At 47.9% G+C, this 14,482-nt stretch overlaps 1 protein-coding gene across 1 annotated transcript in view; it reads left to right on the top strand.

Annotated features, from left to right (window-relative positions):
- Nucleotides 1–14,482, top strand: part of PLEKHG2 (pleckstrin homology and RhoGEF domain containing G2) — a 68,867-nt gene that overhangs the window by 35,033 nt on the left and 19,352 nt on the right. The window contains exons 6-12 of the mRNA XM_081016704.1: nt 3,530–3,576; nt 4,711–4,861; nt 7,949–8,080; nt 10,557–10,739; nt 12,377–12,469; nt 13,334–13,437; nt 13,686–13,710. Coding sequence (XP_080872830.1) covers nt 3,530–3,576; nt 4,711–4,861; nt 7,949–8,080; nt 10,557–10,739; nt 12,377–12,469; nt 13,334–13,437; nt 13,686–13,710 — 735 coding nt within the window. The remainder of the gene's footprint in view (nt 1–3,529; nt 3,577–4,710; nt 4,862–7,948; nt 8,081–10,556; nt 10,740–12,376; nt 12,470–13,333; nt 13,438–13,685; nt 13,711–14,482) is intronic.

Raw genomic sequence — 14,482 nt, 5'->3', positions numbered from 1 at the left:
ATTGCTACCTGTTGAGTAATAGAATATTTTAGGTAATGGTATAACAAGGATAGGAAACGAAGCGAAATGTGAAGATGTAAAGTTTAATTTTGTAAACCGTCAGACGGGAGGCATGGAAGCCATTAGGCTCAGTCGAGCCAAAGAGATAAAATAAGAGGGTACGATGTTACGTAATGTGATTATACGTAAAACCAATAAAAAACATTTATATAAAAACCCACAGAATGTCGTAGAATCGTAGAATTGTGGCGCTAGGAAGGACACCCAAAGGTCATCTGGATCAACCCCCCTTGCAACGCTCCCTCATTGCGAGACGTGAGGTTACAGGGAACCAGACAGGGCCTTCTGGGTAGTGGCACCCGCCCTGTGGAACACCCTCCCATCAGATGTCAAGGAAATAAGCAGCTATCCTATCTTTAAAAGACATCTGAAAGCAGCCCTGTTTAGGGAAGTTTTTAATATTTAATGCTGTACTGTTTTTAAAATTTGATTGGGAGCCGCCCAGAGTGGCTGGGAAAGCTCACCCAGATGGGCGGGGTATAAAAAATAAATTATTATTGTAAATAATAGAGGTTGTAAATCCTAGCCAGGTTATTAATTGGGACTAACTATGGAGAGTAATTGGGATGCGAGTGGCGCTGTGGGTTAAACCACAGAGCCTAGGACTTGCCGATCAGAAGGTCAGCGGTTCGAATCCCCATGACGGGGTGAGCTCCCGTTGCTCGGTCCCTGCTCCTGCCAACCTAGCAGTTCGAAAGCACGTCAGAGTGAAAGTAGATCAATAGGTACCGCTCCAGCGGGAAGGTAAATGGTGTTTCCGTGCGCTGCTCTGGTTCGCCAGAAGCGGCTTAGTCATGCTGGCCACGTGACCTGGAAGCTGTACGCCGGCTCCCTCGGCCAATAAAGCAAGATGAGCGCCACAACCCCAGAGTCAGCCACGACTGGACCTAACGGTCAGGGGTCCCTTTACCCTTTACCTTTATGGAGAGTAATGGTTCCCCAGTATTTCAAGATCCAGTTAGTTCCTGCAAACTAGTGCTGGTTTTAACCCATAAGACTCTTAAATGCAACCTGGCCAGATGGGCAGTGTATAAATGATAAAATTCTAATTATTAATTAATATTATTAAATGCTCCAGAGCCAGGATAACTGAAGGACCAACATCTGGCGAGGGCTGCTAACTTAAGACTGCTCCATATGATTGCTTTATTGAGCACGGATCCTGATTTGCTTGCACGGAGCTTACGCAGAGGGACAATGCCTACTCTTTACTGAGCCTTTGTTCTCATTTTTTCCCCAAGCAGCTGTACGTCTTCCCATCAGCCGATCATTATTCTATACCCTTTAGTTCAATTCCCTGTCACTTTCCTAACAGCAAAAATTCTGCTGTTGTTTTTGAAGTGGATTTAATGCCTGCGAGCACTTTAATCCACTGCGGACTGTCTCGCCAGAGTGGTGCATGCTCTGGTTATCTCTCGCTTGGACTCTTGCAATGCACTCTATGTGGGGCTACCTTTGAAGGTGACCCGGAAACTACAACTAATCCAGAATGCGGCAGCTAGACTGGTGACTGGGAGCAGCTGCTGAGACCACGTAACACCGGTCTTGAAAGACCTACACTGGCTCCCAGTACGTTTCCGAGCACAATTCAAAGTGTTGGTGCTGACCTTGAAAGCCCTAAACGGCCTCGGTCCTGTATACCTGAATACCTGTATACCCCCATCATTCTGTCCTAGATGGCCTCAAAGGCCCAGTAGACATGAAGGAGCGTCTCCACCCCCATCGTTCTGCCTGGACACTGAGGTCCAGTGCCGAGGGCCTTCTGGCGGTTCCCTCACCTGCGAGAAGCCAAGTTACAGGAAACCAGGCAGAGGGCCTTCTCAGTGGTGGCGTCCACCCTGTGGAATGCCCTCCCATCAGATGTCAAAGAGAAAAATAACTACCAAACTTTTAGAAGACATCTGAAGGCAGCCCTGTTTAGGGAAGCTTTTAATGTTTGATGTATTACAGTATTTTAATATTTTTTTGGAAGCCGCCCAGAGTGGCTGGGGAAGCCCAACCAGATGGGCTGGGTATAAATAAATTATTATTATTATTATTATTATTATTATTATAATTATTATTATTATTATTTGCATGGACCTAAATTTCTAGCATGCGATTCAGCTCCTCTCACGAAATAGCGAGAGTCTGAAGGTAATGTTAAATCCAACAGGGATTAGACAAAATGGAGGAGAAGGGGGGAGTCAAAGTGAGGGCTGTCAAGTAAAAAAAACCTTTCTGGGGAGTCAACAAATTCACGGCGGTCAAGACTATAAATGGTTACTAGCCATGAAGTAACTTTATTGAGATCAATCTGCTTTCTCTGCTTCTTTATATATAGAAATATATTGATTGCACTGTTCTTCCTCTTGATTTTTTAAAATTATTAGTATTGATGGTCCAGCTGGTTTTGACTTCGGCTGGCATTTGACAGTGTCGCAATTGGATTTGTAAACTATTTTCTGGGCTTTGTAGTGGGGAGGTGGTGGGGGAACTTTTTAAAGTAAATAAAGAGTAGTGTTTTCCAGCCGAGAGCTGAGCATTCCAGTCCAGGACAGTCAGAAAATTGCATCTCATATCCTCTGTGGTCTCACACCGTTATAAATCGCTGTTTGGTTTGGCCTTCTCCCTTTACCGTATTTTTCGCTCTATAGGACGCACTGGACCACGAGACGCACCTAGTTTTTAGAGGGGGAAATCAAGAAAAAAATATTATTTCCCCCTCCCCCCAGCCCCAAAGAGCAAAGAAGCCAAGACAGCAAGCATGATCCATCCCGCTCGCTGCCTTGGCTTCTTTAGCCACGCTTCTTTAGCCGCGCTGGAGAGGTTTAGCTTCCGGCTGGAGAGGTTGCGCGGCTATGGCAGAAGCCAAGACAGCCAGCGGGATGGATCCTGCTCCCTGTCTTGGGTTCTTTAGCCTTGCGCAGCCTCCCCCGGCTGGAGAGGCTGCGCGCGGCTATGGCAATTCCCCCACCTCCCGCAAAAGCCCACAGGAGCCGCGCACCCTTTAAGGAGCGAGCGGCTCCTGCGGGCTTTTCTACGAGGAGGGAGAAGGGACTGACTGGCCGCGTCAGTCCCTTCTCCCTCCTGGGGAAAAGCCCGCAAGAGCCGCGCGAAGCTTGAGTGCGGCTCTTGGGGGCTTTTCCCGCCTGCCTCCCCCCTGCATTCGCTCCATAGGACGCACAGACTTTTCTCCTTAGTTTTTAAGAGGCTAAAAGTGCGTCCTGTGGAGCGAAAAATACAGTAATTCAAGAGCATAGGAGCTGGCTTGTTGAAGCAATCGGAAGAGAACTCTCTCCCCTGCCCTCAGCCTTCTCCCGAAGCTAAGATTTTGTTCAGGAAAAGGTTGCAGAGTGCATTGGAAAGAGGCAGAGAGTCCCTAAAGCCCAGTGTTAAGTAAGGTTATAGCGCCTCCTACTGGCTGTTGAAAACTAACAAGCCTTACGCACCTCAGTGCACACTAACGTGGTTCAATTAACTCTTGCAGAGTGAAGAGTTTGATATCTACACCTTGTACTGCATGAACTACCCCAAGTAAGTAAGCCTCTCTTTCTTGGCACATGTCTGGGCCTCGTAGCTCATTTCTGCTAAAATCCCCTGGTGGCCCCCGAACCTATTATTCTCAGCCCCGACTTCGAGGAAAATCTTGCCCAGATCACTCTCGCTATGCTGAATTTTTTGCTTCTCATTCATCTTATATTCTCCCGCCAGTTTCCATTCCTTATTGACCAGCTTTTTTTCATTAGTATAGACCATATCTACGGGACCGCCTCTCCTGGTCTGCCCCGCAGAGGACCTTAAGGTCCATGAATAACCACAGTTTGGAGGTCCTGGGCCCTAAGGAAGTCAGATTATCCTCCACCAGGGCCAGGGCCTTTTCAGTGATGGCTCCGACCTGGTGGAATGCTCTGTTGCATGAGACTAGGGCCCTTCAGGATTTAACCTCCTTCCGTCGGGCCTGTAAGACAGAGCTATTCCGCCTGGCCTCTAATTTGAATTCATTCTGATCTTTTATTTCCCTCCCTCTCCCCTTTTATGAAGATTACTCACTCTGAGACCCCACAGCTAATTCTCCCCTGGCCTCCTCGCTGGCCCAAGTAGGACCCATTCAGCCAGCTAGCCCTGGGGATTATCTAATGCTTATTTCCCCAAACTGATTTCTGAATTTTATTGTTATTCATGTTTTTCGACTGTATTTTATGCTGCTTTTATAATTGTTTTCAATTTGTTGTTAGCTGCCCTGAGCCCGGTTTTTGAACTGGGAAGGGCAGGGTATAAATAAAAAATTATTATTATTATTATTATTATTATATTATTATTATTATAAGCTCTATAGGCAGGGACACGTGAATTTCTCCTATTCTCACAAATATCACCTTCCAACCTGCTCACGCTCAATGCACGCCACAACGGGCTGCAGCTCTGCGCCTTTGAAATGTCCAGGAGCAGTTTTTTCTTCCCTGCTGAGGACTAGAAACTTCGGCGAAAGCTGTTGAAAGTCAAGATGACTTCCGCTCATCAAAATCCTAGATCGGCCCAAGGAAACAGCCTTCCTTTGACGCCCTCTTCCCTTTCCGCCAACTTCTTCCCTTCCTTCCCACCCCCTCAGAGTTGTTTGTTATTATTATTATTATTATTAAAAAAAAACAATCTCTCGCCCTCCCATAGCTCAGTCTCGGTGTTGCGGGAATGCATGGAGAACGACTCCCTGGCCAAGTTCTTCCGCGAGAGGCAAGCCACGCTGTCGCATTCGCTGCCCCTGGAGACATATCTCTTGAAGCCCGTCCAACGGATCCTGAAATACCATTTGCTGCTACAGGTCAGGATTGGGCCCTGGCGGGCTTATCGAGGGTCTGGGCAGACTGGGGAAATGCGAGGAGGAGGAGGAGGAAGGCTGCGGAGGTTTGGAAGTGGCTCTTTAGAGCCACGTTCCCACCAGACATTTAAAGCACTAGGGTGCCATGGCTGCACCCCAAAGAATTCTGGGAGTTGCAGTTTGTTGAGGATGCTGGGCGCTGTTAAGAGATTCCCCGCCCCCCCGTTCCCCTCCCAGGCAGGGCTACGTTTCCCAGAGTTTCCTGCGAAGAGGGATCAACTCTGGGAATCGAAGCTCCTGGAATCTTGTGCTGTGATCGCAGCTTTGCATAAGACAATAAGAAGAAACCTGCTATATTGGGCTAATGGTCTGTTTAGTCCAGCACCTGGTTGTCACAGTGTCAATCCTTCATTGGCATCGCAGTATAAAACTGGAATAATTAAAAAGACAAGGACGAAGCTGTCAAGGGTTATAAGCTCACACTATGGTCGTGTGCATTTGGATATTCTTCTACACCCTGTCTTTTTCCCGAAAGGATAGTTCATTGGGAACCCTTTCGAGTAAAATTGTGGCTAAAAAGGAAGCAGTAATATCTTTGTCGGGACGCGGGTGTAGGTTAAACCACAGAGCCTAGGACTTGCCAATCAGAAGGTCAGCGGTTCGAATCCCCGCAACGGGGTGAGCTCCCGTTGCTCGGTCCCTGCTCCTGCCCACCTAGCAGTTCGAAAGCACGTCAAAGTGCAAGTAGATAAATAGGTACCGCTCTGGAGGGAACGTAAACGGCGTTTCCGTGCGCTGCTCTGGTTCGCCAGAAGTGGCTTAGTCCTGCTGGCCACATGACCCGGAAGCTGTACGCTGGCTCCCTCGGCCAGTAAAGCGAGATGAGCACCCCAACCCCAGAGTTGGCCACGACTGGACCTAATGGTCAAGAGTCCCCTTAACCTTTAATATCTCTGTCCCGATCTGCCAGGAGAAACCTTATTTGGCTTCTTCTCGGGGGTTGTGGGCTGGAGGTCCAACATTTTGCTCGGCATCAGTTGGCGGGGTCTGCTGTGCAAAGGGCAGTCTTGTCGCAGTGTCCAACAAAATGCCTGCCGAGAAACCTGCAAGCAGGATTCGAATACAAGAGCAACGCTGGCCCCTCCTGGGGCTTCCAGCAGCTGGTGTTTAGGCGCACTGCGGTCTCCGACCATGGAGGCCGATCACAGCCGTTGTGGCTAGTTCCAGAGCCTTTTGCCTAGCGAGGAAGCCCCTCTGTCGTGGACCGGTTGTACTCTGCAAGGGAAGAAGGCTCAGAGCCCAGGGACAACGCGGAGTGGTCAGAGGGAGAAGGCTGGAGAGAGAAGGTGCCGGATGCTGAAGGGGCAACAGGACTTAGTGAGCAGGGAGAGTCTGTGTCAGAGAGGAGCAGAACTGGAAGCAGGAAAAGAGAAAAGCCAAGTGGCCGAAATGAAATCCCCTGCGTTGCAAAAACAGAAAACTCTGAGACTACGCCGGTGCTCCTCCTTTTGTTCTTCCCACTTCACACCTCTCCTGATCCTGGGAGACCAGGACGGAGGGGAGCTTTTCGCAGCAGGCTCCTTCATTGGCCTGACTCATTTCCGGCACTTTGAACAACCACAAGCAACGTGCGGTTAATCATGATCTAACAAAAAATGTGTAACATCCTATTGCTTCACAACTTTTTTGTTGTTGATCAGCTTTTTACACTGTTAAGGGATTGCTGATCTATTTCTATTTGAAGTACCTATAGGGACAACTTATTTGCTGGCGAAGAATTGCCATTGAAACAGTTCGTTATCTGGAAAAACGATTTACGTTTGGAGCACCTATCGCCAGACTTTCACAGCATTTTGACTGTTGAAAGACAATTTGCCTTCATTTCAGTTTTCTTTGATGCTGACACGCTTTCTAATTTTGTTCATGGAACATTGATTTGACTCTTATCATTTGTGACTTTATGCAAGGGTTACATACTTTCTGCTTATGAAGTGTGAAACAATATAATGCTATAATTTTTTTGCTAGATCGTTATTAGCCACGTGTTGCTTGTGGTTGTTCAAAGTGGCAGAAATGAGTCAGGCCAGTGAAGGAGCCTGCTGCAAAAAGCTCCCCTCCGCCCTGGTCTCCCAGGACCAGGAGAGGTGTGAAGTGAGAAGAACAAAAGGAGGAGCGTCGGCGTAGTCTCAGATTGCTTGGGAAACTCCCTGCAGAGGAAGGGACACAGCCGTCTGTGGTGAGGTGGGGACCTTCAGTCTCCGCAAGACGTACGGAGAAGAGTCATTAGGCCCGGCACTCGGGTGCAGACCTTGTTTCTTCTAAGAAATGAGGTTTGTGCAATTTATTGGAAGAAGCGGACCATTTGGATCCCTTCCAGTCGGGATTCAGGCCTCATCATGGGACTGAAACTGCCTTGGTCGCGCTGGTTGATGATCTCCGGCAGGCTAGGGACAAAGGTAAGAGCTGCTTCCTAGTTCTGCTGGATCTCTCAGTGGCTTTTGACACCATCGACCATAACATCCTTCTGGACGGTCGTAATGAATGCGGCAGCTAGACTGGGGACTGGGAGCGGCCGCCGAGACCACATAACACCGGTCTTGAAAGACCTACACTGGCTCCCAGTGCGTTTCCGAGCACAATTCAAAGTGTTGGTGCTGACCTTGAAAGCCCTAAACGGCCTCGGGTCCTGTATACCTGAATACCTGTATACCCCCATCGTTCAGCCCGGACACTGAGGTCCAGTGCCAAGGGCCTTCTGGCGGTTCCCTCGCTGTGAGAAGCCAAGTTACAGGGAACCAGGCAGAGGGCCTTCTCAGTAGTGGCACCCACCCTGTGGAACGCCCTCCCAAAGAGAAAAATAACTACCAAACTTTTAGAAGACATCTAAAGGCAGCCCTGTTTGGGGAAGCTTTTAATGTTTGGCAGACTATTGTATTTTAATATTTTGTTGGAAGCCGCCCAGAGTGGCTGGGGAAACCCAGCCAGATGGGCGGGGTGTAAATAATAAATTATTATTATAAATTATTATTATTGCCGGCTCACTCCTGACCATCTCCATCAAGCAACGCAGACTTTGCCTTCCCTTCCCAGGAACTGGCAAAGCATTATGACAAGAGCAGTCCCGGCTACGACGCCGTGGAAGAGGCGAGCATCACCATGACGGCCGTGGCTTGGTACATCAACGACATGAAGCGCAAGCAGGAACACGCCACCCGGCTGCAGGTATTAAAAAGCGGGAAACTCAAGAGCTGATCGTGCCGAGGGCACACCAGAATTATTTGAGAACTAAAGGTCCTCAAGAGGGGACTGGCCAGATGTTTGCTTCTCTGGGTGCTATGGCAGAGAAGATCCTTCAGCAGGTACTTGCCTCCGTTACAGCAACCTGAACATGTTGGAGGAAATAATCCATTATACATTGCTGAAAATGCATATGACACATCGCATTATAGGAAAGTTTTTAATGTTTGATGTTTTATTATGTTTTGATATACAGTCGTACCTCTGCTTACGTATCCCTCTGGACACGTAAACTTCGGGTTGCGAACGTGGCAAACCCGGCAGTGTATGCTTCCGGGTTTCGCCATGTGCGGTGCACAGAAGGGCGCCTCCAGTTAAAGTTTTCGGGATCAGCCGGGCCTCTGGAACGGATCCCGTTCATAACTGGAGGTACCAGTGTATGCTGTAAGCCACCCAGAGTGGCTGGGGAAACCCAGCCAGTTGGGTATAAATAATAAAATTAATTATTATTATTATTATTATTATTATTATTATTATTATCATCAAATCAGACCAGTCCCCTTCCCCTTGGAGCTTATGAAACCCCCCAGACTATTTACCGATTCAGTATTTGTTTGCAGGAACTTTTGCACCACGATTAGACTTTGTCCCTCCCTTAATTGATCATTTGGTCTGATTCATTTGCGCAGACAATGAGCAATCATCCTGATTTGCTTATGAGCTCTTGACGCATCTTGACATTGAGCATTCATTGACACACACACACCCACACCCTACTTTGCAACACATTTCCCTATTCCTTTTCAATAATAATAATAATGATGATAATAATAATAATAATAATAATAATAATAATAATAATAATAATAATAATTTTATTTGTATGCCGCCCTCCCTGGCCAGAGCCGGGCTCAGAGCAGCTAACATCATATAAATAATACAATATGCATAAAAATAAGCAATCAATCGATTAAAATGTGCCCCAAAATTAATTCAGATAAATTAAAAATAAAGTTGAAACTGAACAAATGATAATCCTCAGGTTAAAATTGAAAGCAGTTAATACTTGCCAGGACCAACTGTTTCCACTGATATTATAAGGACCTGTGTGCAGGCTAGAAGAAGAAGAGAAGAAGAGTTTGGATTTGATATCCCGCTTTATCACTCTCCTTCAGGAGTCTCAAAGCGGCTCACAATCTCCTTTCCCTTCTTCCCCCACAACAAACACTCTGTGAGGTGAGTGGGGCTGAGAGACTTCAGAGAAGTGTGACTGGCCCAAGGTCACCCAGCAGCTGCATGTGGAGGAGAGGAAAATCGAACCCGGTTCACCAGATTATGAGACTACCGCTCTTAACCACTACACCACACTGGCCTCTTTAATGCTTGTTCTTATACAGAAATAAAAGAATCAGACTGAACCCCGACCAAAGGCCTGGTGGAACAGCTCCGTCTTGCAGGCCCTGTGGAAGGATGTCAAATCCCGCAGGGCCCTGGTCTCTTGTGACAGAGCGTTCCCCCAGCCCGGGGCCATGACTGAAAAGGCCCTGGCTCTGGTCGAGGCCAGTCGAATCTTCCTGGGGCCCAGAATCTTCAGGGTGTTATTATTTGCAGACCGTAAGGCATTGCTTTTTGAATGTGTGCTAGGGCACCAAAGCGTTTTAATTTTGCAAGCCCAAAGTCCCAGAATTCACCTGAAACCCTCCTGCAAAATAGAGGCGTCCAATGTCGCGCAGTACTGCCTTCAACCAGTAGGCAAACTCAAAACTGCCGCGATTTCTAAACAGGCCATACTCTTAAGAGGTCCTGCTCTGAGGGCCTTCTGGCCGTTCCCTCGCTGCGAGAAGCCAAGTTACAGGGAACCAGGCAGAGGGCCTTCTCGGTAGTGGCGCCCGCCCTGTGGAACGCCTTCCCACCAGATGTCAAAGAGAACAACAACTACCAGACTTTTAGAAGACATCTGAAGGCAGCCCTGTTTAGGGAATTGTTATGTACTGAAGTTCTCACCCTGGGCCAGCAGGGGGATACTGTAGATAGTTTTCACTCAGGTCCACATATGCAAATAAGGGATCGAAAGTGACGTTCAGTGATTGGATAGTTACAGAAAGTGACTACTGTTGCGTTGTAGTGGAGCTCTATATAAGCAGGCTGGCTGAACCCTTCAGTTCAGTTCTGTTCTGGCCTGTGAATAAACAAGAGCTGTTTGAAGAATCGCTGTGTCGTCTGACATGTTCACCCACAACTTAACAGGAAGCTTTTTAATGTTTAATAGGTCACTGTATTTTAGTGTTCTGTTGGAAGCCGCCCAGAGTGGCTAGGGAAGCCCAGCCAGATGGGTGGGGTATAAATAATAAATTATTGTTATTATTATTATTAAGTTGCGGCTAGTAACTCTTTCCTCTTTGGGAGCTGAGCTCTGTCTCCTTGTTTTCCCTCCCTCCCCATGCCTCTGCCCTTTTCCTAGGAGATCCAGAGGCAGCTGGTTGGCTGGACAGGCCCAGAGTTGGGGGCTTTTGGGGAGCTGGTCCTGGAGGGGCAGTTCCGGGTGCCGCGGGCACGCAAGGAGAGGGTCTTCTTCCTCCTCAGCAAGGTGATCCTGATCGCCAAGCGCCGTGGAGAAGCCTTCGTCTACAAGAGCCACATCTTTGTAAGAGGGGCTGGGGGAGGGTGTGGGGAGGAAGAATGAGGGGCCCAGATTTTGGGGGCATGTAGAGTCACAGAAGGGGGACGTGGGTGGCGCTGAGGGTTAAACTACAGAGCCTCTTGGGCTTGCCGATCGGAAGGTCGGCGGTTCGAATCCCGCGACGGGGTGAGCTCCCGTTGCTCGGTCCCTGCTCCTGCCAACCTAGCAGTTCGAAAGCACGTCAAAGTGCAAGTAGATAAGTAGTTACCGCTCCGGCGGGAAGGTAAACGGCATTTCCGTGCGCTGCTCTGGTTCGCCAGAAGCGGCTTAGTCCTGCTGGCCACATGACCCGGAAGCTGTATGCCGGCTCCCTCAGCCAATAAAGCGAGATGAGTGCCAAAACCCCAGAGTCGGCCACGCCTGGACCTAATGGTCAGGGGTCCCTTTACCCTTTACCACTTTAAGCTACTGAAGGCCCTTTCTATGTCCAGTTGTCCTATGTCCCTGTTTTTTGTGTTGAATATACAGTTATACCTCAGGTTAAAAATGCTTCGGATTAAATCTTTTCAGGTTGCGTCCTGTGGTGACCCAGAAGTACTGGAAAGGGTTACTTCTGGGTTTCACCGCTCGCGCAGACGCTCAAAATGATGTCACATGTATATGCAGAAGCGGCGAATTGTGACCCGCGCAGACGCGGGTTGTGTTCTGCTCAGGTTGCAAACGGGGCTCCGGAACGGATCCCGTTCGCAACCAGAGGTACCACTGTATGCTATATGGTAATTGATGGACCTAATCAGTATCTCAAGACATTTGCGTATGTTGCCCTGCAACCAGTCCATGCAGAATGTCGGCACCCCATATATAGAAAGGAGCAAACCCGTGATAGTTTAGGGAGCAGGCAAGCAGGCAAGGCCCATGACTTACATCACAGGAGCCTACACAACACAAAACACTCTTGCTGTAGGTAGGTTTTATTTTATTTGTTTTTATCTTATATTTTGGAAATGTACATCCAGGTTTTTTCCCTTTAATTTTTTTGGGGGGCCCCCCAAGAGAGTGGGGCCCTGCGCTTGTTTAGCTTATACAGTGGTGCCTCGCAAGACAAAAATAATCCGTTCTGTGATTCTCTTCGTCTAGCGGTTTTTTCGTCTTGCGAAGCAAGCCCATTGAAGGATTAGCGGATTAGCGCTATTAGCGGCTTTTAGCGGCTTATCTGCTGATCGGATCAGCTGATAAGCGGCTTAGCGGCTTAGGAAAAGGGGGGGGGAAGGGGAAAAAAACCAGCAGGAACTCGCAAGACATTGTCGTCTTGCGAAGCAAGTCCATAGGAAATTCGTTTTGCGAAGCACCTCCAAAACGGAAAACTCTTTCGTCTAGCGAGTTTTCTGTCTTGCGAGGCATTCGTCTTGCGGGGCACCACTGTACGCAAATCAGGCACTGTTTATACTCCTCCATGCTTCAGGCAGAGTCTCTGCCTGTTGATTCATTTTTAATCTCAGAGCTCAGTCCTGGAAGAGCATTTGTTCTGAAGGCAGCAAGGGCACTTCCAAGAGCATCGTTGCTGCTCTACAAATGTCACTGCTGTCTTCACGCCAAACGGTTGGACGAGATGTCGCCGTTTCCATTCCATTTTTCTTCTTTTCCTGCCTCTGACTCTACAGTGCTGCAACCTGGCCCTACAGGAGAACACAAAGGACCCCATGAGCTTCAAAATCTCCGACCTCTCCATCCCCAAACAGCAGCACGTGGTACAGGTGAGCTCCAGGGGGGGTTCAAAGTTGAGCTGAGCTGGAAGGCAAAATGAAAGCACAAAAAATGCCTCCAAACATTGCGCAGGGCTTTGCGGATTTCAAAAGTGTGTTAGTGCCGCACACCAGGTGCCTCCTTTTATGCACCTGAGATACCCGGCTGTGGAAGATGCACCCAAAATATCAATAACAAAGAAACCAGAGACATATCTTCTTGGATTGATAGATGAAGAGATACCACGGGGGAAGAAAAGAATTTTCCTATATGCAAGTACAGTTGATAGAATAGTGACTGCCGCTAGGTGGAAGTCACAAACTATACGCACAAAGGAAGAAGGGATTTGTAAACTAAATGAATATTTAATTTTGGCAAAGTTAACTGCTATAAATAAGAAATCAGTCGAATCAAAAAATTTAAAAAGGAGCGGAAATGTTTTGATGAGTATATGGCAAAATATTGCTCAGAAAAAGATAACACTAATATGCCTAGATTAAAATGTGAAGTACTGGATGGAAGGAAAATTAGTAAGGAAAGATAATAAGAATATAGAGATGACTTGAGAAGACTGTAGAATGCAAAGATTAGTGTAAATTGTATAATGTGGGGGAAATCGAGTGGGGGCAGAGGGAGAAAAAAATAATATGATGGATTGAGGAAATATAAATGTAAATGTATGGGGAGGAAATGGTGTTGGCTTTGGTACATTTGTATTGTAATGTAATATGTGAAAACCAATACATAGATAGCTATAGATAGATTAGATAGATAGATAGATAGATAGATAAATAGATAGATATAGATAAGAAAAGAAAAGAATGGAAAGGAAAGGAAAGGAAAATACACCCAAATGCTGGCCTTTGCTACCGCAGGTGAGGAACCAGGAAGAAAAACGTCTGTGGATCCATTATCTGAAGCGGTTAATCGTGGAGAATCACCCAGCATCCATCCCTCAGAAGGTAACTGGGGTCCAGGAGTAGTGTTACCTGCTGGTGGGAGTTAATCTGGAATCCTGTTAGACCTTGTGGAGGTACCTGTATGGCTCAGGGAGAGAGAAAGAGAAGTTAGAGGTCCCTCCAGCCATCTGTTTCATTGTGCATTCACAATATTTATTTGTTCATAAAAATATTTACATGCCGCTGTATCATCAAAATATATCACTCCCAGTCACCAGTCTAGCTGCCACATTCTGGATTAATTGTAGTTTCCGGGTCACCTTCAAAGGAAGACCCATATAGAGCGCATGGCAGTAGTCCAAGCGAGAGATAACCAGAGCATGCACCACTCTGGCCAGACAGTCTGCGGGCAGGGAGGGTCTCATCCTGCGTTCCAGATGAAGCTGGGAGACAGCTGCCCTGGACACAGAATTAACTTGTGCCTCCATGGACAGCTGTGAGTCCAAAATGACTCCCAGGCTGAGCACCTGGTCCTTCAGGGGCACAGTTGCCCCATTCAGGAAAAGGGAGTCCCCCACACCAGCCCATATTCCTGCCCATATTAAAAGCTTCCCTAAACAGGGCTGCCTTCAGATGTCTTCTAAAAGTCAGATAGTTCTTTATTTCCTTGACAACTGATGGGAGGGTGTTCCACAGGGTGGGTGCCACCACCGAGAAGGCCCTCTGCCTGGTTCCCTGTAACTTGGCTTCTCGCAGGGAGGGAACCGCCAAAAGGCCCTCGAAGGAGGACCTCAGTGTCCAGCAGAACAATGGGGGTGGAGATGCTCCTTCAGGTATACTGGACCGAGGCCGTTTAGGGCTTTCAAGGTCAGCACCAATGCAGATCTCTCAGGACTGGTATTATGTGGTCTCGGCGGCTGCTCCCAGTCTAGCTGCCACATTCTGGATTAGTTGTAGTTTCCGCGTCACCTTCAAAGGTAGCCCCACATAGAGCGCATTGCAGTAGTCCAAGCAGGAGATAACCAGAGCATGCACCACTCTGGAGAGACAGTCTGCGGGCAGGGAGGGTCTCATCCTGTGTACCAGATGGTAGACGGCTGGACGAACTGCATGGCTCAGAATAAG

The sequence above is a fragment of the Podarcis pityusensis genome, assembly GCF_964106645.2.
Source record: "Podarcis pityusensis genome assembly, chromosome: 8".
In the NCBI taxonomy this organism is placed as follows: domain Eukaryota; kingdom Metazoa; phylum Chordata; class Lepidosauria; order Squamata; family Lacertidae; genus Podarcis; species Podarcis pityusensis.
Note: the sequence above shows the minus strand (reverse complement) of the source record. Positions and strands in the feature narration are given on the sequence as shown.